Source organism: Caloenas nicobarica, chromosome 8 (genome assembly GCF_036013445.1).
Source record: "Caloenas nicobarica isolate bCalNic1 chromosome 8, bCalNic1.hap1, whole genome shotgun sequence".
Classification (NCBI taxonomy): Eukaryota; Metazoa; Chordata; class Aves; order Columbiformes; family Columbidae; genus Caloenas; species Caloenas nicobarica.
Window position 1 is genome coordinate 4,032,423 of NC_088252.1, and position 27,420 is coordinate 4,059,842.

The window sequence follows — 27,420 nt, forward strand, 5'->3', positions numbered from 1 at the left end:
TCTTTAAATGAAGAAAATAAAGAAATTCATGAATTGAGAAGACCTATATTCCTTTTTTAATTCACAAATGCATTGCTTCTGAAAGGAGGCGGCAAATCCAGTCGATTTTTGTGTTTGTTGATAACAGTATTTTTACGTGGGCAACACTGAAACTATTCTGTTGTACTGCAATAGCTGTTTCTTCACACGCGAGCAGACTGCCTGTCCTGCACAAGGCGCACAACATTGCCATTGATTTCCCTGAAGCGCCCAAAGTTTGTGAGCAGTAACAGGTAATGACATTGCCATCACCTGGAGCACTAATTTGCTCTTAATATTACCTACTAACCTCCGCAATGGCAAAGGCAAAGAGCGATTGGAAACAAAGCAAAAGTTCGTGCGCCTCCTCCTGCGAGTCACCTGGTGTTTATTTGGTAAGAAACACCCTTCCCCACATCCCACTCGCACCCTGATCACCGAGGACACGGTGCAGGGAGCATATTTCAGTGCAGCAACAATCAGCGAAGCATCCTGCATCTCCGGGAGTTTCAAGAACAAAGAGCCAAACCATAGATAATGTAGAATGCAAGAGTCAGACAAAAATTTTTTAAAACCCTTTTGCTGTAGAGGAGCACGCTGCTACCTGTCAAGAGGGCATCAGCGATTCATTTGGCTCCCATCACATAGCAAGGACTGAAAAGCTTCCCAGCAATGCTGGTGGAGAAAAGCGCTGGACTACAGTGAAAACCAGGGTTTGTCAGCATTAGTGGTGCAAACCTGCATTTTCTACTATAATCCAAAGCCGCTGATTAAACAATACATCTAAATTACCCTGCGCACGTGCTGCCTACAGCAACCTGGGACCAGCCCTGAGGCCACCAGGCTGAAAAGGGTCAGTATTACACAATTAGAGGGGCAACAAGCAAGGCTGGAAAAGAGAGGACTCAACACACTGCCAGCTGAACACAGCTGGAAGCTGAGACCACGGACATCACCTGGAGCAGGCTGTAAAGCCCGCCCAGCCGCCTGTATGGACCCATCCCCAACAGCCCGCAACACCCTGAAGCAAAGAACGGTGAGTTCCAGCTGTCCCAGCCATGGCACATCCACTCAGCAGGTACAACGAGAAACACAGCACGCGAGACGCGATGCCGAGATCTCTGTCATCTCAACCGACAGCTTGAAACGGGGGGGGAAAAAAAAAAAAAAATCAAATAAACCAGCTGCACAAACTTTGGTGTGTGGCTATGATGAATAAGTCAAAGTGCCCATCCAGAAAATTAACAGGGTGACTAGAAGATGCAGCTGGACACACTGATCAAGACTCAACGGTACCTTGTTCAATAAGCTTGTGAACATTGCTCGGCCAAATCCCCTTTGAGGTTGCCCAGGCTCCAGGGCTTGCAGCAGCAGAGAGATGAGGATATCTCCTATTGGGATGGAGAAGTTTGGATTCCAGACTCCTCAGGGCCTAAAGGAACCTGTGGGACGCTTCCCCTAAATAAATTAAAGCGTCATAGCAGCAGGAATTACGCAAGAGCTTGCGTTTCTAAGGTGATTAAGAACCATCTGAGCAGAATGATGGGAATCTGTTTCCCATTGGGAAGAAACACAAGAGCAGCCTGAGCCACTGAGTCAATCTATTTGAGGCAAATTTTTGCTGTTTGCCAGCACTGGCCACTCGCCAGCACTGGCACTGTGACAAGAAGCATCTCTGGTTTGCAAAAAACCCAAACACACAAGCACACTTCGCAGAGCACCTTACTCTCAAGGTCTACACAAAAATGCGCGTGTTGATGTTAAACATGTAGCTTGTGAAAGGGAAGGTGGAAGCAGCTCCTGAAGACAGATTCTTAATCCAAAGGAAATGGCTCAGAAGGCAAATGAGTCCACAGAAAAAACACAAACAAGTCTTACTATAAAGTGCTGGAGTCACAATGACCCAAATGAAGTAACTGGTAAATGCAAATTAAAGAACTAAGTATCTCCCTGTAAGCTCTCAACAGCTTTTAGAAATCAGTGCAAACAACTGGAAAAACATAGTCAGGAGTGATTTTAGGGGTCAAGCAGCATCTGAGCAGCATCCACAGGCAACGTGAAGTTCCTTGGGGCTACACTTCCCAACTGGACTCCTACTCCCGTTGTTGGTCCAGCCCGACTCAAAGGATTGCTCCTGGATCAGGCTTCAAGTAGGTGTTTCATAAAGAGGGGAAAAAAAATAAATCATCTGCACAGATTTGTGGCACAAGCCCAAAGCTGTAAATAAGCTCCCAGGATTAAAAGGCCACCACAGGCTTCTCTTTACTGCTGGAAGAGCCAGGGACATTTCCCCAGACTGTCTTCTCCAAATGCATGGCACTGGCACAAACACGAACCTTGCACCCTCTGTGCTCCTGCTAAAAGAGAGCAAAAAGAAAAGCGATCACATACAGCATTACTAAACTGCTGGCTTGTATGTAGCTGATGAAATGCACACAAAGAAGATTTTCTTGTGGCAAGAAGCAAGAATGAGATCATCTGGAAAACAGAACATGAATATTCTGACAAAATCCTCAAGTTTTAGCACAGAAGCAGTTTAAAAGGGTTTATCCTTGAGTGACAGAAGCGTGCTACTACCATCAGAGATCTGACCAGGTGATCAGCTCCAGAGAAAACAGGAAAAAACAACCCTTTTTTTCTTTTCACTCATTTTTGACAGTGAAGACATTGAAGATGCAAGCTAAACCAGACAGGCCAGCAGAGACAGATAGCAATTAATCTTCAGTCTTAACCACATCTGTAGCCATTTCAAAATCGCCCTTTCAGGAAGGGCCTAATGCCAACAGCAAACTGCAAAGCGTCCACGAATCTACGGCTCTGAACGTGCTCATGACAATGAGAACAGCGTGACACTTCTGTGCATACGGCGAGGAGCTCTGCGTGCACCCCCCAAATACAGCAACGCTCTCAGCTGCTCTTTTTCATTAGCGACTTTCATACAAAAGAAAGTGTCCCCCGTGGGCCATCAAAGCACATATTAAACCGCGGTCTCCAACGCATCTGCTGTCCCAGTTATATGCGAAATATGCTCTCTGGGCCTCACAGGTAGTTTTCCTGCCAGCACGTGCTGGCTCGGCAGCTCTGGGCGACGACAAGTCTCACCTGGCAAAGCGGCATTTGTGTGGGACAGTCACAGCACTGCCGGGAGCCGCCAATGTAACCACATCCGTGTCCTTTCCTCGGAAAGTTTCGGCTTCGCTTAAAAACACTGAGCACCCAAACCAAAGCAGCGTAAGACAGATGTACTGGCACCCCAATGGTGTTAATTCCGCAAGGAATTTTCAGTCACCTTTCCTTATTATAGACTCGAGCACGTGTGCATATCGAGTTTACGACACGCAGACAAAACTTAGAACCAAAGGATTTAAAAACCAAGTAAGCCCTTGCTGAGCACACAGGTCTGATGAACAAGAGGCTTGTTCATTCCAAAATGCAGGAGTGTTTCCCTGCTCAGAGCCCTGACCTGGAAACCACCGATCCGAGGAAGGAGGAGTAAGATTATTTCAAGGCAGATTCACCCAACATGTTACTGAACAGCTCTGTTCCCTCAGATTAGGAACCGCTCCCCAACCCAACTCTGAGGTTTAAATATGAACCCCTCAGATGGTATTTCTGCCCGCATATCTTATAATTTACATATGCCAAAAAATGATTTGATTGATACTGAGTCATGATCACAGCAATACAGGAGAACTGCACCCCACAGTATGGTATGCTGGCCAGGCTGCTCCCATTTTCAATAACCCTCACCCCCATTTCAGCTCCTTCATTCTAATGACAGTTTGTTCTTTCTCCCCTGTGCTAGGGGAGAAACTGGACACCAAAGGCAGAGCATGCTCTGCTCTTCAGCTTCCAGTAACCCCTAAAGATACATATATGTGATTGACTGGGTCATTACTTACTGCCGAACAACATATTTTTTATATATATATTTATAGTTATACTCACACACACACACTCTTATACATTTACACATCTATGCATCTAAATGAAAAAGGTATAAACGCTAAAGGACGTATTTCTGGAAACGTAAAATTACCCCTGAACAAAAAGACATAAAAGCTCATGTAGTCTGCCCATAGAGAAGCAATAGCACTGCTATTTGGTGGCCAACTGGAGACAACCTTCACATCCACATGCAGGAGCAGAAATGCATGATGAAAATGCAGAAATGAAGTAGTTGGTGCAATCCATGAGTCCAGCACAATTCTTTCCGACCCTCACTTACACAAATAGCCAGTTCAGATTCAGATCTTGTCACAAGGGTCCAAGGCATGGGCCAGAACAGGCAACTGCTCTTGACTGCACCGCGAGCTGCCTTCGCTACAAACAACAGCAGCTGGCTATACAGTGCAGGATTTATCATAGAATCACAGATTCACTGTGGTTGGAAGAGACCCTCACGACCATCAAGTCCAACTATAACCTAACTCTAGCACTAAGCCGTGTCCCTGAGAACCTCATCTATGTGCCTTTTAAACCCCTCCAGGGATGGTGACTCCAGCACTGCCCTGGGCAGCCTGTTCCAATGCCCGACAACCCTTTGGGGAAGAAATTGTTCCCCAGATCCAACCTCAACCTCCCCTGGCGCAACTTGAGGCCGTTTCCTCTGGTCCTGGCGCTTGTTCCTGGGGAGCAGAGCCCGACCCCCCCTGGCTCCAAGCTCCTTTCAGGCAGTTCAGAGATCAGAAGGTCTCCCCTCAGCTCCTGTTCTCCAGCTGAACCGCCCAGGTCCCTCAGCCGCTACTCATAAAACTTGTGCTCCAACATTTCTCTCTGCAGACTCATAACAGGGCTGCACAAGAGAAGAACGGTCACACAGAAAGCTGGGAAAAAGCCCTGGGTTGCTTCCCTCATCCTCGCATGTTCCCCTAGAAGCATTAAGTCTGCTTCCCTACTCACCTTGCTGCTGCAGTTTGTAGTCTGTGGAGTAAGCCTTGCCTATGATGTTCCACACGGGCCTCAGACAACCGAAAAGGCCCTCAAGAAACCCACCGCTCCCGCTGCCCGATCGGTTGAACTGGACTTTAACATCGTCCGCCCCGCCGTTGCTCTCCCCATCCATAGCGCTCCTGTTGCCCTGAGGAATGGCTGTTTCCGACTCGTCCTGCTCCCGCAGCTGCAGCACGCTGTTCTCAAACTGGTCCCTGGAGTCCTCGCTGATGCTGGTCAGTACGGCCGCCGTCACCGGGCTGCTCACATTTTCCATGAGGTCCGTCTGCAGCAAGCCCTTCTCGCGCACGTCCTCTATGAGCTCGGGGGACGGGTGGTTCCCAGTAGGTTCATCGTGTAACCTACTGAAGTCTTTATCTTCACAGAAAGCTTTGCCCATCGAGTTGGGAGAGGAAGACAAGCTCAGGCGCTCCTGAGTACTGGCCATGATGCCGTGAGTGTGCATCAAGGAGATGGTCTGAGTCAGTACTTAGAGAATTAGTACAACATGATTCAGATGTGACACGTGGACCCAGTACCTGAAACGAGAGGAAAAAGAACTACTTTCAAATTTTTATTTAAGTGTTTTCACTACGTGCACTTTCACAGAGGCGAGCTGATAATTAACCAGACATTCCAGACAACTGCTTATACTTAGTAAACAATTACTGCCCTAAAAGAAGCAAATAAATTATTCCAACAGAAACTCCACTCTCCCAGAACTCTCAGTAACCTACTGCAGGAATTTGCAGGGAAACAAACACCACAAGATTTAAACAAAAGCCTGAAGGCCAAAACCCTGAAAGACTCTCGGCAGCAAAGAGCAGTTTCTTCATGGCTCCTATAGCATTTATCAGGCTGAAGCTGAGCTCCAGGTGTTTCCCCGCTCAGTAGGGTCTGAGCCCAGTCTCTGGGTCTGGAACAGCCCACGAACTCTGGACTCCTCTGCAAACCCTTGAGACAAGATGTAGAGAACCGAAGTGCAGTGACACAGGGACCCCGAGCCCACCAAGGGACAGTCAGAGCCCCACATAGTTATGCTCCTTCAGTTTAATGCTTCCAAGTTCAAACTAGCAAGACACATTACATTCTCTAACCATGTAGATGTCACCCTAATAAACAGCTAAGACTTACAGAGCTCCACAGGAACTGTATAACCTCCTCTCTGATCTCCCTCCTTCCATAAGCACCTCGTCCCGCTGCTCTGCTTCCCCTCTGCAGGAAGGGTAGGCTGAAGAGGCGGGGTGGGAAAAATGGCATTAACAGAAACTATTTTGTTAAAAAGTAAGATCAGTCACATTGGGTGCAAAGTCCCGGGCTCTGCCAACAGCCACGAGGAGGAAGAAAGAGGCGGCCAGGTCGTACAGAGCCAATCGACAGGGAACAGCTCAGCTTCTCAAGACGAGGTCATTGGAGATCAGACTTCAGCCTGGGCTATGAAAAGCTCCTGGGCTTCGGTCCCACTCCACATGGGAACAGCCAGGAGCCTGGTTTACCTTCCTGTATTTCTGCCTGATCACATGTGGAATGACATATAGGCTGCAAACTTCATTCTTTAAAAAAAAAAAAAAAAGGCAAGCAAAATAAGCAAGGCAAAAATTGCAGTACAGTCCATACTAGTAAAGGAGCTGAATCAGACTTGTCCGGGAAGCTCAAGAGCTGGTTACTCCTGACCTACCTGTGACCAGCATTACAGCAACTGATCCCCCAGTGACTGCAGGAGTATGGTTACTACTACTAGTAGCAGTCATATGAACACAGATTTTGTTGTCAATATAAAGAAAAAAAGGAAAAAGTTTCAGAGCTGAACAGAATTTCAGAAAAATACCAAACCAACTCCAATTCAGCCCTGCTGTGTGTTGCCCCTGCTCATTTCCAAAAGGACAAGAGAGACAAGTGATTCCTTCAGCAGAAGCAAACCATGAGCAGCGTTCCTACAGAGGAGTCTGCTTGTCATTACACAGCGTAGTAAGAGATGCAAATAAAACGTCAGCCAGTTTCCCCTGCAAGGAACCCTAGAGTAAGAGCCAAAAGAATGATTTGGGGTAACAGCATCCCAACAGCGTCTCAAATTTAAACAATGGGAAGTGCATTAAGGATTAAATCGGACTCGGAGAACAAAGTTGTTTTGCTGGTACGCAACTCTCAAAATACACTATCTAATAAAGGCTAGCATTTTTTTCTATGTAGTTTTCTGACTTCACAATCACAGAATCATTTCACAGGATCATCGAGTCCAACCATAACCCAACTCCAGCACTAAACCATGTCCCTAAGAACCTCGTGCATGATCATGTAAGATTTAACAGAGAAAGAACAGCTTTTCCTGTACATATTGCATATTTTCCTAGTTTCTACACAGAGAATCCCTTTTTCTGATGGAGCTCAGGCAAGTTGGGTGCATTTTCTGTGCTGTATAACAGGCTGATTGCAGAATCACAGGCATATTGGCTGGAATTTCTCAGGACTGAGCTCCCTCCTACCTGCCACGGGGTTATCACAGCACAGCTCGGAAACCCCCCGATTCGGGGACGTTAGGTCTGTTCTATCAAATCAAATTGCTTTCTCCAAGAAGGCGAATTAAAAAAAGCCTTTAAGGACAGCGCCCTGCCGTCTTGTATGCCGCTGTATCTGCTTCATGGGGAGAGGAGGCATGCAAAAGTTACAAAACTAACTTCAAATTGGCATCATACAGCCTTATTTAGGTACTTACATAAGCAGCCTTATTTTTCATTGGTGTAGTGAATTCATTGTTCTGAGAGCATGGGATGGCAGCATTTATTTTAAAACAACTTGAAGTGGTCCAGATACATTGGTGGGGAGTAGATGTCAGTTAATACCACAGTGCATCAATGCTGACTTGTTGGGGAAATTAATTTTTAAAATTCTCTTATATTACAGTAAATTCTGCAACGCGCACCCTCTTCCCTTAGCAAAATTTGACTGAACACAGACAAATTCGCTTGTCTTCGACCTCGCTATCTCCTCAAACAAGGGCCAAAGACCATTTTTCAAGCTTTATCATCATGCCTTCCCTCTTCTTTTGGTCCGAGCACCAAGATTTGGCTGAGATTGTTCATGTTAAACTCTTCCCAAGAAAAGAAATCTTAGTTTCATTCAATGCAAACATTTTCTCAAAAGTTTAAAGTTTCATTATAAATAAGCTGTTTGCCATTTGGGGTGTTTACGATCTATATGTGCCTCCATAGCTCCTACAGCGAAGAGCATAATCGAGCGCCGTTCTGTTTTCACCTGAGCGATGCTTCTGCCGGAGCAACCTTCACGTCAAAAGCTGGAAGCCCTGTGTGCAGGGGGATTGTGTGCACATTTAAGATACTCACATTTCACAAAGTGCTTCCACAAAAGCAGACTCCAAGGCAGACCCTCCGATTTGAACTATTTTGACAAGGTAACAAATTTATTTTACGTCTATAAGGAAATCTGAGGCTCGGTGGAATTTTGTACGATCGCGACTTCTCGGAAATGATTCCATTTCCAGGCAAAGTATTTTTTCCAGTGGCAAAATCCCACTGTGCCCAGACAAAAGGAGCACAAGGTTCGCCTCTTCTGGGAAGGGTGAGACTGCACCTCAGCACGTGAAACAGCCCAAAACGCAGTTTAAAACTATTAGAAAAGTGGCGGTTCACCCAAATCAGCATCAGAGTGGCTGCCCACACAATCTGGATATTTCTGAGAGTGCCAAAGCAATGGTCAGGTTTGAAGACGTGGCGGAGCTAAACAAGTGTCTTGCATGGACCATAGTGGAAGTTTCTCCTCTAATGAGCTGTGCTAAAAATAGAGAAGCAAATCACAGCACACAAACAACATGTTACTATACTGTAAAGGCTGCATCAGTACAGAGCGGTTGCTGCTCAGTTTCCAAACAGCACAAATGTCCAGTAATATTAAGTTAGCTTCCTTGAAGCATTATTTTCTATACTAACCAGTCAAGCATATTCTATGCTTGCACTTCCAATATACAAAGGAAATAAAAGCAACAGTCTGATCCATGTTTAAGGGCGGAAAAAAGAGCAGCTGGCAGAAACCAGCCAGCTGATACATGGCAAATATCAAGGCCAGAACTGATTCCTGTCCATATCACTCCTTACATTCAAGCCCTGGAGTTCCCTTGCTTTTTTTTCCTGGTTCTCAGTGATTTCGTTCTGGCTGCATTAGGTACAGCAAGGTAACTACACTATGAATACGGCTGCAATTTATGTGTCTCATCTCTGGACTAGTGCAATACTCCTGGCTTGGAACAGTTCTTTAAAATGTCCCAGAATCTAATAAAAAAGAAAAAAGCATGCTTATAAAGTCTAGTTATCTCACTACACATATCCTGCAGCTGAGCTCTCGCATCCCTTGTGATTCTCTCTCAATTTCTACACGGAATTTTGACAACAGGTTGATACACAGTCCTCTCCCATCCTTTGCCATTCCACACTGTACAACTTCAGCAGAGGAAAGAAGTGCCGGAGCTGCTGAGCTGGCAGTACCACTTCTGACCTTCGGGCTTTTGTAATCGCATGATTTTACTACACACGATTCCAACAAACTTATCCTCTTCCTGGTCTCCTGGTGAGGGAAAAGCTGTATGAGTGGGTCAGGTACTCCTCTTATGCTGCACTTTTACGGTTTGACGTTACTGGGAATATATGTTTGTGTTCTGCATGGTTGTTTTGAACACAAACTGTAATAGCAGATTTATTGACAGAGAATGAGTTACACACCATCAAAATGCAATCTCTCTGTTTTCAGGGGTTTTGAAGACACATTATTCAGAGGAAGGAATTGCAAATGAATGTATCCACACAGTATTGCTCTGCCTTTCCCTTCCGTGGCTGAAAACGAACCGACCGAACAAAAAAACCAACCACGAACAACTCTATTTTGTTCGGTTTTCAAAAAAGAAACTATACTATTAAGCTAGCCCATATTAACTCGGCACAGTCCAGCCTGCGTTATGGGCAAATCTTTAACTATGGAGCATCCCCAAGGCCAAAGCTTGGCTTTTTCTAAGCAATCGGCCTTTCTCCAGACACACGGCTCCTTCAAGGCACCACGTTGCTTCCCCACCACAACGTGTGTCCCATCTCACGCCTGCGCGAATGCTCGGCCACCATCCCGCCTTACAGCTACAACACTGCCAAAACATCATTCATTTCTGATAAAACAGATGGAAATTTTTTCGTCTGACCCACTTGACATCTTCAGGCTGTCACTGCAACAGCTCCGAACACATTTATGCGTGTGCTTGAACTCACTCTACAAGAAAACAGCAGATTTATCCGGGAAAACTGGAGTGTTGTAACACCAGCTTTTTTGTGCTTTACCCTGTTCTTTCTGTCAGATAAATACTACACTACTTCTGTACCTCCTGCAGAATACTGACTGCAATATATACTTACAGTTCCTTTCTCCAGCAAACATTTGGATGCTACCTCAATATAGGACAACTAACTTTTGCAGGCACCATAATCATCACCTGAGCTATGTGGGAGCAATTGCTTAGGGTTCAAAACTATCACGATCATTCTAAAATGTTAACTGAATATTTTAACATAGACATGTGTGTTAAGCATGTAAATAAGTTGTATATAGCTACGTCCATATTATCAAAACAGAAGCTTGAATTGATGTGTCTGCTAATTTAAGGTAGCCTTTATTCAATATATCCAGTCTGTCCTAAAACAGGGACTCATCATTTTTGGCAAAAGTCATTTTACGGTTGTAATATACTTTTTTTTTTTTGTTGCTGTTTCAGTGAGAAAGAGAACTCTGTCTAGCTTTCTGGTCTGAACCCTTTCTGACAATGACAAAAATAGTTTGGTATACCAGCCAAGAAATATTCATGCTGCCTGAATTGGAGCTCTGTGCACAGAGCCAGCTGGAGGTTCGCTCTGCACCTTATATATTCCAGCTCAGCCCATCAGAGCAGCAATAAGTGGCCGCTGGCCCCCAGCAGAACGCCAGGTCCAGCATCGCCTCCAAAGCCCGAGAGCAGGACCCGCGGGCAGCAAACCCACCCAGTTCCCCGACCTGCAGCTCACTGACTTTCCTCCAGTGGTATTTTTCTATTCTACAGCCCACAAAGTATTTTTCCTGTGCAAATGCGTCAAAGAGGCTTTTTTCACCAGAACGCTTTGGCAGCCACTATGCTGTGGCAAGGAGTTTTGCAGCTTAACTGTTTGTTGTCTAAGGTAACGCCAACTATTCTTCGCTTTGCATCTCTCATTTAATTCCTTTCTTCGAACAACCAGTTGTTCACGGTTTCAGTTTCTTCTTAACGCCAGCTGTGATTTTATGAACTATCCCATCCTCCGCTCCAACACCTTTTTTCAAGCCTAACAATTTCCACTCTTCCTTCTCATTCACCATGTGAAAGCTGCTCTGTGTCTTTGATCACCTCCCTATATCTTTTCCATTTCTCCGGTATCACCTTAATCAACCCTAAATTTGACTGACAGTTTTATCACCCAAGTTCACAAGAGCCTTCCAGTACTCTCTGCAGCTGGACTACGTGTTTATTATCCTGAACACCTTACTTCTCTGGTCTCACAGCCTAAATGTTCTTGCTTCAGAATATTCCTAAATGATCTGGATAAGGGAAGAAAAGGTAGAAAGTGTCTGAGTAGCACAATTCCCAAAGCAGAGCCGTATGACAACTCCTTTTAGAGAAAAATGTCGCAATGTTATTGTCTATTTATCCTTACTCTTATTTCTTATCCTTTCACCAATCATTTGCCTGCAAGAAGGGTGTCCCTGTTATTTTATAGCTGTTTAGTTTCTCTAAGAGTCTGGTGAGTGTTCTTGCCAAAATTTCAATAGATCAACCACATCCCCTTGTCTGACACCCTCTTGACCCCCTCCAAAGAAATCGAATAGACTCCCAAGGCCTTACTTCAGCTCTAAAGAACTTTGTTGACTCTGAGCCCCACATGAAATTTGTGCATCTGCACCAGCTCCCAGCGTAGGAATGAATTTCTACCTCCACAAACACTGGACAAATATTAAACTAGGAACTCCTTCAACATAAGGTCAGAGATTTGTGGGGGAAAAAGTGCTTGATTTGGAAAAAGAAATCAAGCATCCACTTTTTTTTTTGGTGTGAGGAACTAATAAAGAAAAAAAAAAAAATCACCTTTGTGAACAAGGCAAAAAGCAAATCCACCCTCCCTTGTACTCAGGGAGACCTCTCCATCTGATTCCAAGGAAGGCGAGATTGATTCCCATTTCACCTGCTAGCCAGCTTTGCAAAGCGCAGCTTGTGAAATAAGCAGCTTACATAACTGCGTATTTCCAGCACTACACACATAAACGCTTCCTCTATCCTGTATAAGGTATTTTTGGATCTGCTAAAATGCTACTGCGTTCTCTCCGGGCTTTGCGTTCTTCTGCTCAGAAATTGCATAATCTGATGCCATAGGACATCAGTGATGTTGCATAAGGACTCATATATCTGTTGCAGGATCCTGGTACTACACGTTTGCGCTGCGGAGCAGCCCTTCTCCGTGCTTCTCAACTCAGGCCCCTGGATTTGGAGGAAAGGATAATCTATCAGGGGGGTGGGGGTAACAAACCACAGACCAGGTTGTATCATAGTGTTGCAAGCGCTTAAAAGTGGTTTAACTTTTTATGCCTAATTGCTACTTCTGTTTTCCCTCACTCGGGTTGTTTGCATGTCTTGAGCTATGTGCATACATTAAACACCAGAAATTTCATATATAACGTTCTGACGTCTAATTGACAACGGATACCCTCCATCACAGGCTCATCAACACCATTGTAAAACATTTAGCTGGTATAAAAGACGGACTAAATGCTGATTAGCCTTTTATATTACTGAATTACTATTGGAATTAGTCTTAGACTGAAATTTAGAAATGACCTTAAGTTACACTCTTCTCTTTCATCTTTCCAGCTGTCTTCATAGCGTGAATCAACTTTTAAAACCCAGCCACAGACTTCAAGCTCTGCTCCTTTTCTCTCTTCATCCTTCAGAATTCCGCACTTCTTTCTTACCTCATTAAAGATCCATGTTGTAGTACTAAATAGCAATAACAGATTACAGGATTTAAATTCAAATATCCTACAACTACAAAACCCAGGAAAAACTCGAATTCAAGTTCACAGACACTTTACAGCCTCTTTGACATTGCCACATGAAGCCATTAAAATGTTCCAGTGTTACCCACAAACAGTATCTCGTTATTTCCCCTACTCACAGAACTGAAACATTGTATTTTCCTCCAAGGAGCAGTGTTAAGATTAACTAATATCTGAAAGATCTTTGAGGATGAAGATCAATATCAAAGTGCTATTTTCAGGAATCCAGTGAATGAATCAAACCCTCACTTTAATTCATGTGAGGCATCAAAACCCGTCTCAGGTAAATTCACTCACATGCTTGTTCTTATTTCTGTAGCAGGTATGAATTATTCAGTATTTGCCAAGCACACTTGACATGTAAAAGTTATACACACAAACTTCTCAGTGCTAGCAGCTTACATGCTCCATACTCAGTATTAAAGTTACTAAACAACTGAAAGTCCACAAACTGCTGGGGTACATGCGATGCTTTGGCCTCTATCAACATTACCAGAGCGCATGGACCCGATGGGAAAGGGACACCTGAAATCCAGCTGGAAATCTCTCAGATGAGAAGCCACAGTAGTACTAAGTTGTATTTAGTAAGCACCATAACGCTCGTACGAGCAAAGAGGATTACTCCTCAATAGAAGCAAGCACAACGACTTGCTCAGGAGCCTCTACTAAGCCCGTATTACCGACACAGCGCAAGAACAACATCCCAGAGGTGTGATCCTGCTCTTAGGCCGCTAGCGCTTGACGCGATGGGAACGCGATCAGACAGCACACGCTACACGCAGGCACGGGCTGAAGAACCGCAGAGGACCCTCCGGAGGTTGCGTTCCTGATCTTGGTGTCCTCCAGAAGGTAACAGAGCGACGGGCTGGGGACAGGAAAGGACAAGCATCCTAGGAATGAAGAAAATGTCCACACAGAGAGACCTCCATTCCTCAAGCCCACTGGGCTGGAAAAAGTCCAGCCGCCCACCCACAGCCCGCCAGGACTTTCTCCTTCCTGCCCTCATGCTGAGCCAGCGACTGCTCCACAAGAACCAGCACAAACAATTCCAGCTTCACCCAAGGGCTATAAAACCCCTGTACTTTACCCAGAGACATTTATTCTTCGCCCTGGCCTACACCCAACTGTTGTTAATGCCTTTGAGCCCGCTCCAGCAACCGACTTTTCGGTTGAGGTTGTAAACAAGGAAAGAGGACAGAGGTCAACATGCACGATGAGTATTTATAGGGGTGGGAGTAAGTACACCCAGTGTTGCTGCTCCCGGCCCACCTTGGCATCTCTGCCGCAGCTGCCAACTTGCTATTCAATCCAAAGCAGCGTGTGCCTTAGGTGAAATATTTACTCCTCGCTCCCCAAGACTTGAGAGTGATTCGCCATAAAGTCACAAAACCAGCAGCCTACAAAAGACTAAAGCCCAAGCACGGGACGTATTTGCCAAGAAGGGGTAAAAATAAGAAGTCCCATAAGCTCGCCAAGGCTTGCTGAAGTGCCAAACAAGCCCCTGAGAGCTTCAGCCTCTTCTGCAGAGGGAACATTGGCCTCGACTGACTCATTTTGACCCAAATATAACTGAGAAACTCATTGGAAATTGTAAAATCACTGAGACTGCTGCTGCCTTCTTACAAACACAGGATCGCAGGTGGGAGCTTGGCTAAAATGCTCGGTGCACAGCCAGGTTTGGGTGGAGGAGGAGGAACCTGCACCAGTTTTAAATCTCTTCATATGACTAATGCCAGCCTTTTATTTTTATTTTTACGTATGAAAGTTTTATGTAAAAACTCTGTCATTTTGAGAAGTCCTAGTGTTTGAAATCCACTCCACACAGCTCAGCTGCAGAAAGCCTGGAAGGAGGATCAGACATGAACAACTCCAGTCTAATCAGTCCCCATCTCACATCTGCTGTAAAAGAGTCATAAGAAAACAGGAAATACTGTAAAACATTTCTTAACCTGCCACCGCTTCGAGCAGAACCACGTTTTAGTAACTACTAATCGTGAAACGGCTTACCTATGAAGAGATGTTCAAATAAATCATTACTCAATTTTCTGACCCACTGGAGATAAGCCACTTAAATCTTTACAATAGGAGACAAAAGAGGAAGGTTAAAAATGCAACCAGAAGAAAACAACCCAAGCATTTTTAAACACAAGTTCACCTCTAGCTGAGAAGCACTAAGAGTCCCTACCATATATTCTGTGCTGAAAGTTATTTGCTAATTCCAGACACAGGGGTCAAAATGAATGCCAGCTATAAATCAAACTATCAGGCAGCAGGGGACAAAGACAAATCTGAATGACAGGACCATTCTAGATCAAAGAATCAGACCGGAGGTCCAAAATACAGGAAATAAAACTGGTGTTAAAGCAAAACAAACAAACAAACAAAAGCCACTACAGCAAAATCATGATTTATCTGTTTTTCACAGCAGACGTCTGCTATAGAAACAGGGGTTCAAAGGGTCGTCTCTAGAAACAAAAACCTGCATACATTCGGGTACACAACAAAAAGGGGTAGTAACAAAAACTTTTAAACCAATGACAACTTTAACCTCCGCATTCTAGGATGTCCCAGGACGTCTGTGGCTACACACACAGCGCTTGCTGTGAGAAGTGCCCACGTTTGCCAGTAGGAGCAGCTGAATCTCTCATTTCATTCATCTGTTTGGTTTTTATTTCAAATATCTTCTCCCTCAAAATGATCCATCAGAATAGGTTCCTTCAGTTTCTTCTGCTGAACAGACTGCCTATTGATAAAAATCAGTATATCCAAACATAGGAGCCTGATGTCATCTTTCTAAAATATCCAGTTTTTCATTTACTTAAGAGAGACATGTGGCTTGATGTGACCGAGCTATTGCTGTACCTAAACCGCCCCCAAAAAAACAAAAATAAAAGAGCAGCTCCACTCATTTCATCGGGAGAAAACATGACATCATGGCCCATTCAGGTAAGCACGAATATGACAAATCTTGCCCCAGTGAACAGTATCATTAACTGCAATAATACCCCAGCTTCCCAATCTATTAGGAAAATGAGGGGTAAAAATCATGTGTTTAGCACACAGAGACAGCTCAAACTGCTATTTTCAACAATAAAGGAATAAATTCCTACCCAGCTGATAGAGAGAAAAATACATCTCTTCTTCATCTCAATAATAAATTAAATTATTTATTACTCTAACACAATAGGAGAATTGTTTGATTAGCCCACAAGGAAAAAAAAAATACAATTGCCTAGAAGGCAAAAAATACAATTCTGCTCCTTCATACCATCTCTAGTAATTATTCCGTAATTCCCTGTATATTCCATATATACCCATTCTCCATTGCCATTCCCTTCCCCTTTAAAAGGGGGGCACAGGAAGATAACGTGCAGAATTGCAGCTGAAAAATGTCTAGCACACCGACAAGCAAAAGGACAGGCCGGCTATCGGATTTACATGCACTGACGGATAAATTAAGGTTTCACGTTTCCTCTTCCCTTCTCTCAGCATCATTTTGTCAGCCCTTTCACATCACAAACGCGACATCCATCTGTCCTTCCGAAATAAACGGTGAAAGGGCAACGCTGACCATTAAACACACACACACAAAAAGCACACACGCTTCCAAAAAAAAAAAAAAAAGGCATTCTCATGTAAATACTCACGAGGATTAAGACTCCCTATGTGATGCTCCATTTTCTTGTTTTAAAAAGATGGAAGGCAAAAAAAAAAAAAAAAAAAGGAAGTGTTGCAAAATAAAAGGAAATTCCACCCACACGATCCCGCAGCCTGCTGCAAAGAAGCCCAGGAGCGTGCTGACGTCACGGATTCATGAATGGATGGAAAAGGGGCTGTTTGGCGATTCGGCAGCACCGGCCGGGGCCGCGCATCGGCACAGGGGAGCAGGGGGGCAGCCAATCCGCGCCGGCACCGCCGCCGAATCTGGGCACCGCGGAGCCCCGCGTGCGACGGGGGGGAGACGGGAGGCTGGAAAGAATTTGTTGGGGAGCGAAGCGAAGCTGCGGGGTAAAATGGCATTGTCGGCGCTGCCATTCCGCGGAGAAGACATCCTCCAACGCCTTCGAGTCGTCGCTCTGGCGGGCTTCTGCCCCTCCGCGCGGCTTGGGTAACAACGACATATCGAATGACAGCCATCTGTTACGTGAACCAAATGCGTTTAGCGATCAGAAAAGGAGTTTGTCGTCTCTCTGGCTTCTCTCAGGATGACAAACCCTGGGAATTACTATGAAAAATAACTAAATATAAGCACGTACTGGAAGGAAGCTGCAGGGAGAACAATAGGAGGCTTGTGTTTGATTAGTGATGCAAAAGCACCAAAAAAATAAAAATAGGAGCAATAACAAAATCACACATTCAACTCGCATAAAATATTGCCAGCAGCGGGCACGCAAGCTCACAACGTCAGAAACGTCCAGGAACAAAAACCAGAGCACACACAGTTCCACACTTGTGGGTCTGTAAGGAACAGCGGGCAGGACGTCCGCGTATCGCAGCCTACCAGCCATTTTCATTCCATTTTCAATCCCGTGCCAGGGAATACGCTTAATTCTGCGTACCAGATACAAGGGCACAGGGCGTCGTTTTGGACACTCAAAGAGACAGCAATATTCCGGGGATCGCACGCAACGGCGTTTATGATTAAATTGGACCTGGACAGGAGAAGAGCACAAGTTTTGCATCTTTAAAATATGAGGGAAGGAGCAATGGGAATTAAGGCCAAGGTCTGGAAGAAAATCTAGGCTGTAACTATGCCATTACACCTTCTTGGGGTTTACCAGAATTCATCAATTTGGTTTCTAAAATGCCTTCTAAACAACTTGTAGCCTGCCAATTATTAAGAGCCAGGATTTTCATATCTTCACCACCCACATTCCTAGCAAGTAGGAAGCAATTATGCCAAAACAGAATGTCCCAAAACTTACTCTGGTGGAGCACATCTTGAGAGAACATCTGAGAGAATCCCATTTTTCCTTACGGAAATTGGGTAACATCCCAAAATAAACCGGGACGAGACGTAACAGCAATGCAGATCTGGGTTTAGAAAGCGAGGATTTTGTGCTACTGGGTACCACGTGAGCCAGCACCACTGATACCACCTTGTGTGGAGGGAGGAGAAGTATTAAATATTATTATTCAAACCCCAGTTCTCATCCCCACCCTGGGATGAAAACAACAGCTTCCAGATGTCCCTGGCAATTTTAAAACAGAAACAAAAAATGGTAATTTACTTTCTTAGCCTAAAGCAAAAAGAGATAAATTCAGGAACTAGAAGGGGGAGGAGCACAGCACTGTGTGCAAAAAGTGGAAGAAAAAGAAGAAAAATGGCTATAGAGTGAGAAAAGTCAAAATCAAAATAGAAAGGGAAATAATTTTCAGAGGTTTCCAAGGATTAATTGCAGTGACTGAAACAAACAAACCAACCATCAGGGAAAATAGGTGGGAATAAAATCCCAGGTAGACTCCAGCATGGGAAAAGAGCTTGCACGTACAATTTAAGATTTTCTTCTCTCGTGACTTGCTTTGGCACACCAACACTCAATTTTATCTGTTTCAACAGCTCAGGTTAACACTTTCAAACACAAAGGTCCTAAATTTAATGTAAGATAACTACCTTATCGCATTCTGAAAAACAAAAAACAATCGCTGGCCAAAAATGGACGGCCGTTACAAGATGATGTTGGTAGCCAAATAACAGCATGAGAAAACAGGAGGGTTACAACCAGTTCCATATTTCAGGACACAGCTATTTTCATGCATCAGTGGTAAATAAGTCGAGAAAGAGAAATTATTTTCCTGCTTCTCATTTAGACAAAAACACTGGTCAAAGTAGGGAACTCTGTGAAGTATCAGATGCTCAAACACAATTCTGCAGGTAAGTTTAGTTCGGTATTAATGTGAAAATAGGGGAAAAACGTACAAAGTACAACAAGATATTAAAAAACCAAAGTTCATAAGGCACCACAGAAGTGCCAGTGTGAAGTTCACAGGTAGCAGGATTTCTGAAGAGTGTACAAGTAACTAAGTAACGAGACCCTTAGGAGACAGAGCAGGCAAAACGGGTGCAATGGGTGCAACGAGGAAAGCTAGAAGTGTTTAAAAAATATCTGTTCACCATATTCGAAAAAGACAAGATAATTAAGTACTTTCAAGCCAATTAGTAACTAACGGGAATGTTATACGGCATCTGCTAGGCGTAATGTTTCAAGTCGGCATGTCGTATTAATTTGAGCCCAGTCCTAAAATAATAATTTAACAAGTTCTCCAATCCTGTGACCTCCAATTTTAATAAATTGGAAAACCAGTAAAATCACAGAAGACTGAGAATAACAATATTATGCCAATATTCAAAAATAGCATACGTTTGCTATTTAGAGGCCTTGGTAACTTGATGTTGATCTTGGGCAAAAATCCTAATATCCAACCTGTGATTGGAAAGGACGGTTCTGCTGCAGCCATCCCAGTGTCCTGTCTGTGATGGTGGCCAGAAAATCAGCAGAAAATCAAAGCAAATGCCAAACGCTTCTTGTGGCATATTCCCCTAGCAAAAGTAGAAAATTTAAAAAAGACCCGAAAGTGACTCAAAGGCTGATTTCATAATTATATACCAATAAGGCTGTTTATAAGTCTACTCGGCACACACTCAGAGGTACGAGAGGGACTCCACTGTGAAAACTTTCTACCTGGATGAATAAATAGGTGAAGTGAAAGAGCAAACGATTCTCTAACAGGAGAAAGTCTGGGTAAATATTTGCATGGATAAGATGGCTAGAGGCGCATTTTATTGTCAAGGTCTAAAATCCATGAAATCTTTGATCCGCTATTCCAACCTCATAGGCATATATTCCTCTTCTGAATGTCCTGATCTTCAGCAGTGGGGTGGGCGACAGGAAGGAAGGTAAAATATATATATTTAAACCATCAGATCTTCAGGCTTTTAACCAGAATCTCCCAGATGTGAGACCTTCTTGGAGCAGAAACATCAGAGCTGCCTCTGCCCACAAACCAGCATCGCCAGGGAGCCGTGGTGAGATGTTCAGGGCTGGTTTAGGTCTGCTTAAAATGCAACTGGAGAGCTGGAGATAGCTACGAACCCACAGATACACAATATCCAGAGAGAAAGCCAGCCGTAACGTCAAGTGTCTACCCAAAAGCTATCCAAACAAACTCACAGACACTTGTGCCACCACTGTACAGTCTTCAAATGAAAGTGCTACCAACTCCTGCTGCCAAAGTGAGCCTTCCTACAGCAAAATCATCTTCCATACAGTTGCTTGTTGGTTTTCTGAGTCTGCTCTGCAAGATACGATGGGTAGGAGTACAAAAGACTATATGATGACTCGCTTAACCTTGTATTGCCTTTAGCAACACTCCAGGAACTAAAAATAAAAGTCACTAAATGCACTATGAGACAATGACAAGACAAAACGCATTATGCCTTCCCTTGTTTAAGCCTGAGGCTGGTATGGATTTTGTTTAAGGACTTCCTGGGTGTTAATGCAGAAAGGGAACAACTGTCTTCCCAAATTTACAGGTGTCGTGGCCAGATCCTTTCTTCTGGTCAGGGGTGTGTGAGGACACTTGCGCTTATCTCTTTCCATGCTGCCCACCTGTTCGTACGAAACCTAACAGAATTTTGTTATCTTAAAACCTCCACCTCTAACGTGGTTGAAATCAGACAATGAGTTGTAAAAATATCAAGAGGAGGAGGAACAAACAGGAAGGCAGCCTAAATACAGATAGTCAGGAGTAGGGTAATACAACTAAAGAGATGAAAATCTGCTTATTTGCTGGTTTTTTCCTCATTTGGAGAAACCCTTAGCAGAGGCCCTGTGAGAAGAACAGAACTATTTGTTCAGGGAAACAGTCACAAAATAATGTTCCTCCCAGAAAACATGCCAAAATGAAGTCTTCCATAACGATAATTAACTCTAATAGAATTGCCAGCCATGTGAAATACTGCAAAAAAGTAAAAGTACACATAATTAACAGTTATAAGGGACATTTTTAAAGCCAACTGAGCTACAGTCACTTTTCCTCTTCCAGCTTAGGAGCCCGCAAAAAAATTAGAGACCTAACAACAAGGTCTCGGTATTACTACCATATGGAAAGAAAAGTCCTATGATTTATGTTATTCCCACAAAAAAAAGACATATTCACACCAAAAAAAAGTGTGCACAGAGAAGCTTTTGGGGGAGGAATTAATGAAACTGGAGAAGTGATTAAAAATGCTGTACTATTCCCCAAGGTCAAGTTTTGTTCAGAGGAAGAAAATCACCTGCACAAATATAGAAACAACTGCTGAGCAGCTGTGCTGTAGATAAGGATTTGGGGTAGAGAGAAAGACAGACTGAGCACAAATTATAAATATCGTGTTGTCACAAACAAGGCAACTTCTACCCATTGACAGGGCCACAAATGTCCACCCATTGACAGAAGCACCAGCCTAAGAAGTCACGTTGCCTCCTATATTAGGAGCTAAAGGGAAAAAAAAAATTCATCTCACAAGAATTGTCTGGCAATAGTGATGATGCTTTGATGCAAAGGGTCAAGATGATCTTTTGGAGCCTTTCAGGCCTCTTCTCCTATAAAGATATCACAGTACTGAAAGCTTTGCAGCAAGACCAGAAGGGAAAAAATTAATCTGATCTTCTGCAGTACGAGGTCTTGCCGAATTAAATCTTTCCAACCTTGCTTCTGTTATACAATCTCTCTGAGGAATATTATTCAGATTTCTGCCAAAAAAACACCCCTAAAAAAACCTGCTGAAAGCCCATTAAGACTGAAGAATTCAAGCATTTATAGGTTAGACTGCCAGAATAAGGCACCGTATTTAGTACGAACAGTTTTCTCTGTGGTCAAGTTCCTTCAAGAACAGCGGATCAGCCCTATGTAAATATTCTCAAGACAAATAAGACCTGCTCGGCATCTACCTCCCAGACTCACGTCAGTCACGAAGCGATCAGCAGTTTCTGCTTCAGAGCTTACTGATTTTTCTTCTGTCTCCTAAGAGACTTCTTTTGCTCCACTGCTAAATGCAGCCCCTAGAAGAGCCTCCTTGATCTGTCCAAGGTATCACGACATGGAATTACTCACTTCTTGAAGTTACAACAACTGTTTAAAGTTACAATCACGAACAACAGATTTTTGGTCCAGAATGTTTGGATTGAGAGCATTAAACTTCTCAGCAGTGGTGATTTTGAGCCTTGTTTTGAAGGACAATGTTGGACAATGCAGCACGATGTTTAATAGAAGGCACCCCAAAGCAGGATGCTCTCAGGAGATGCCATGTGGCAGAACAAATACTTGCTGAATAAGTGCAAGTACTTCTGAATGGAGTCATCGAGCTGTCCTTAAGGGACAAGCAAAAATTAAATAGCCCTCACCAAAAGGGAAGATAAAAGTTAGCCCATATCCTAATACTCCAACTCAATCAAACCATCAGCTACAGACTACGTGACCAGGAGCTTGCTTGGTTCACTTGCTCTCCCATTACCTGCCGTCTACTAAATGTCATAGTGTCCCTCACAAGCCGTATTTTCTGTCCTTAAGCCACCTCTATTCCACCACAACTATGCACACAGCACTCCCATATAGAGCGCCTTGTCTACGAACTGAAAAAAATAGGATAAATAAGAAGTAGCAATGTTGATGAAGCAACTAATAAACTGTCGTTGATGAGCAAGGACAGGGTAGTTCACGCAACTAATTGCTTTCATTGAGATGAAAACAGGTTCAAACCAAGGGTGAATTTAATTCTTCAGTAAAATACTTCACCTTAATTATAACTTGTAATGAGAGACAGCTAGAGTCTAAATATATGGATGCTCTGCCTCTACAGAACGCACCACTCCTCATAGAACAGCTAAAAACTTTTATATTAAGAATTGAATTTATATTAAGAAATGAATCCCAAAATGGAACTCCATCTTACATCTTCCCACAATCCCACTCAGAGGTGGCTCGGGCACCTCCTAAAACTTACTTCATGCAGAGAAAGCTACAGATGTGTATTTCCGTATGATCATACAAACGTAAAGAAAAATGTACAGAACTAAACCATTTGACATTAGAGACATTTGACATTCTAGAAATGAACAGCTGCTTGAAAACAACAACAAAAAAAATAGCTAAAAACATATGGTTCTGACGTTATCAAACCTATAACCTGCTCTGATTTCAAAATAAACCATGACTCTCTGCGTTTTCGGGAACTTTGCTGGTGTTTCTACTCCAGCTACAGCAGCCTGGATTCCTGTGAGGACATCTATGTTCTCCAGCCAATCACCAGAGCGAGTACGATGAAAAAGTACTTATAACAATAGAAAAATAATATATCGAAGTTATCTCCTCAGAAAAATCAATACATCTGAATTACTATATTCAAATGCTTTCAGAGTTCAAGTTTTATTTGAAAAATCTAAACAGTGTAAAATTAACTTCAACTCAGTCTACGCAAACACCCCTTTGGCGCTTGTGCTCTCCCTGTTCAGGAGCGAGTGTGTTATTGTTCCACGTCTTCTCGACTTTCTGATCAGCTACTAGGGTTTAAACATCATGACCTGCTGATACCTGCTCATTTTTCCAGGTGCACTGAAAGCCCATGTCCTCTTGGTTCACTGCACATGTGCCTCCTCTTCAAGTCAGAGAAATGAAGCTGTGCTCTGAAGCTGCGCCATGAGTCATGTTTAGGACAGTCCAGCACCGAACTCTTCTCTCTAGAAAGAAGAACAAGAAAACTCAGAATCCTACTGAGCAAAAATGTATTTAAATAAATGATCTGGCGATCCGTCCAAAACATGCCATTAACACATCCCGATGTTACGTGGCACATTTAAATGCAGCAGAAAACATCCAAAATTAAGCATGTACTTTCAAAAAGGAGCTGGGAGTAGAAAAAGACCTCAATACGTTTAGTACATCCTTTCTTAGCACACGCATACACTCTATAATCCTTTTACAGTACAATTTTAATCTATAATTAAGCAAGCAGCTCCAGTAAAAGAGCTCACAGCTTTCCATATTGAAAAAACACATCATTCAGGATTGGATTAGATTTTCAAATAACATCCTTCAAGACAATCTGTTAATGACTTTTTACACTTAATTTTATACCTAAGCTCACAGTTGCTTTCCTAATTTTACACAAATTTTAGGAGAAGCGTAAGTTATACAGTCCTCCTACATATATACAACTCATGATATCATTCTTCCTCTTGCTATCAGAAACATGCAAGCAAAGAGACAACAAATACTGAGACTTCTAACCCTGAGCCTACTGCACCTTCTTCCCACCCCATAAAAACGTAAAAGGCTGTAAGACTTAGCCCACTTCTTCATAAAATTAAAAATAATTAATCCCCTGAAATTACAGAACTGATACTAGCCTTTAATGCAAAGACTAAACTAACTGGTCTTAAAAAGAGATTAGCTCTACCTGCAAACATTGTCTTACTTATCTCTTTAATGATCATGGACACAAGAAGGCACAATCAACCCCACTATTCACCACCTTTTCTGCCGGCTGGACATGAATATTCTCACCCATTTATTTACTAGCAGTCAAATATTCTGAAACAGCCACTTCCAGTAGCAACATCAGAAAAACAATCTCAAAAGACGGTTGTGAACTGGACGCTACAATTATGTACACAGCTTAAGAGAATAACAGTTACACCACGTTACGGGAAACAAACATGAAAATCTTGTGTTTGAGAAAAACAGTTCACAGTTACAGAAGCTGAATAATTTCTATTGACTATGCCCTAAAAACTAAGGAAGAATACTTTAAGATAAAATCCAGAGTAAATATACTTACATTCTAAAACTTTTATTAGACATCTTTAGAGCTTATAGTTTTTTATATATTAAAAATGTTAATACTTGGCTTTGTTTACAAGAAAATTACATGGTGGTTCTATTAAATCAATGAAAAAAGCCATTAATTACAATTTTTACCACTGTTTTAAGACAAGCTTTGGTGTGTTTACACACATCATTCCTGTTTTCTGGCTTAAAAAACCCCCAAACATTGAAAGTAGATACTACAGATTAAACAATAATACAGACTTGAGAGAATGAAACACACAAATCCAGAAAGATTGTATTTGATTACATTCTAGTTTTAAACACAATTCGCATATATAGAAAACAGCACCTGAAATTGGATATTCATAAAAAATACGAGACACTAGATACCTGAAGTTGGCAGAATGCCACAGTAATAAATTATTGAATTTCACATGAAAAAAGCCTTCTAGGGACAGATTTTCAAACATCGTTTGATAACTGCTCGCAAAGGTGGGAATTGTCAGGACTTTTGCCACCGGAGGAGTTTCGCTCTTCCCGCACTTCCATTTACCGCCACCTTTAGAGTATCGTATTGGCTTTTAACACTTGCTTTTCAGACTCAACCTGAAAGATTTTATGCATCTATAAGCCAGTACAGATACAGCACAGTGTATCACAGATCTGAGCTCTTAACAACGCATAAATGCACTCACCCACTTGTAAAAACTGTCAACGCGAACAGAACGAATACAAAAAACAAACATGCTTAATACAGAAATCATACAAACTGGAAACATGGTCACAAAACATACCTGCTGATTGGATTTTTTTTTCGTCTTTAACGTAATCAATGTGGGCTCAAGGAATTCTTTCAATCTAGTATTTCTCATCCTAACAAAACACCAGCAGAATTCTCAGTATTTGGCCTCAAACGCTAACTCCTGCAGATGGATTTTGTTTAAAGAACTGAACAAACAAAACATTATTTGCTTTGAAATTCTTCTACTTGCGGTGAAAGCCGAGCTGCACCGAAATCAATAGGACTGTGAGCATTGTTTTTAACAGAGCTAGAATTTCACTTCCTATGCCCAACTTAAGACGCATTAAAGATGCCGCTAACCACTATAAAACGGTTTTGCACCCTCACGATCACATCTATAGTTCGAAATAAAACATTTTGTGCAAAATAAATACTTACAGGGAAGGCTGCATAGTAAACTTTGTCCCCAGGCCGGTTGTTCCTGCACCAGACCCAGGCCTTGAAGCCTTGGGATGTTCCTGTCCCTACTCAGCAAGGTGGGAGGGTTTGTTATTTAACTGTTGGCTGATAACAGCTTATCAGGGAGTTTTCAAAGGTTAAACCCAACAGGTTCGCATGGGAAAAGTGCAAAGAAAGCACAAGGGAAATGCTGAATTAGTGCTGTCTCTCCTGTTGCTTATACCTCTTGTGTAAGGCCACAACTCTCTCGCCCACCGCGACCAGGCCAGCAAAGACAGTGACACCAAAACTCCTGTCCAGACAAACCACAACTAAAAACATCTTTGGAAGCCAGTGACAAGGCAATAGAAGTGTTTTCTTTCAAAGGAGGAGCTTGTTTGCCTGCTACACTCCCACTGTCTGCCACCCAGGATGGAAAAGCTAACCCCAAATCTTTAAGCCTGGTCCTTAAATACGAGGCAATTTTCTTACTGGTGCCAAATTGATCACTGACACCACAGCTCCAGGATAACCCAGTGGAAAAGAAAAACAAAACAAAAATCTTCAATTTAAAGCCCGCTATGATATTTTATTTCTAACCCAAGCACATTACTGAACTATAAAGGGCTGATGCAACTTTAAAACAGAAAAAAAACCCCAGAGTTATAGACTCATTACTAATTCATCCTGGCTGAAGCTGCATACCAGCAGCTGCTGCCTCTCTCACTTAATGGCAAATATTGAACAGTATTGTCATTTAACGGTGTTTACTGCCTGCTGCCCTGTCCGCTGTCACATTTTCGAAGCGTTCTGGCACAATTTAAAGTATCAACATTAATAAACAGAGCTTCGTTTAACTCCTTATTTATCAGGAGAGTTTCTAGAAGAAGTGCTTTACTCACTTCATACATCCATTAGGTGTTTGGCAATAGCTGAAGCCCAAAGATGGAAGGTGCCACCAAAACGGTACATGTAATTCAGAGGCACGCAGGGTGCTTGGCTTCCACAGAAGCAGCTCTCTTCATAAATTAATGCCAAAAAGATGAAACAAAAGAGGAGAAAAAAAGAAGAGACCGCACATTCAGCCTCTGTTGCTGAAGATTTAAAAAAAAAAAACAAACCAAACTGAACAAAACAACAACAACAAAAAAAATCAAGATACAGCCACTCTGCGGGGAGATCAGACCGATGCTGTGATCCCTAATGACCCCATCTCTGCACAGGGGAGACGAACAAGCCCATATTTGCAGCTCGCCTTCCCAGCCCCTTGTGTGCCCACAGCCGCGCTTGCCTTTTGGAGAGACTGGCTTTGAAGCAAATGATTATACAAATAACACAATCAGAGCAAGCAACGTGCAACGGTGCACTTCTCCCAC

General features: G+C 43.0%; 1 protein-coding gene across 2 annotated transcripts in view; it reads right to left on the minus strand.

Moving 5' to 3' along the window:
- Positions 1-27,420, minus strand: part of MAP3K13 (mitogen-activated protein kinase kinase kinase 13) — a 68,178-nt gene that overhangs the window by 19,982 nt on the left and 20,776 nt on the right. The window contains exons 4-5 of one of the 2 annotated variants that reach the window (XM_065640269.1): positions 23,629-23,774; positions 4,921-5,489 (exon numbers count right to left, since the gene is read on the minus strand). In XM_065640269.1, the coding sequence (XP_065496341.1) occupies positions 4,921-5,416 (496 nt within the window). In that variant the 5' untranslated portion in view covers positions 5,417-5,489; positions 23,629-23,774. Of the gene's footprint in view, positions 1-4,920; positions 5,490-16,703; positions 16,780-23,628; positions 23,775-27,420 lie in introns of those variants that run through there. The other variant, XM_065640270.1, reaches the window with a different exon arrangement.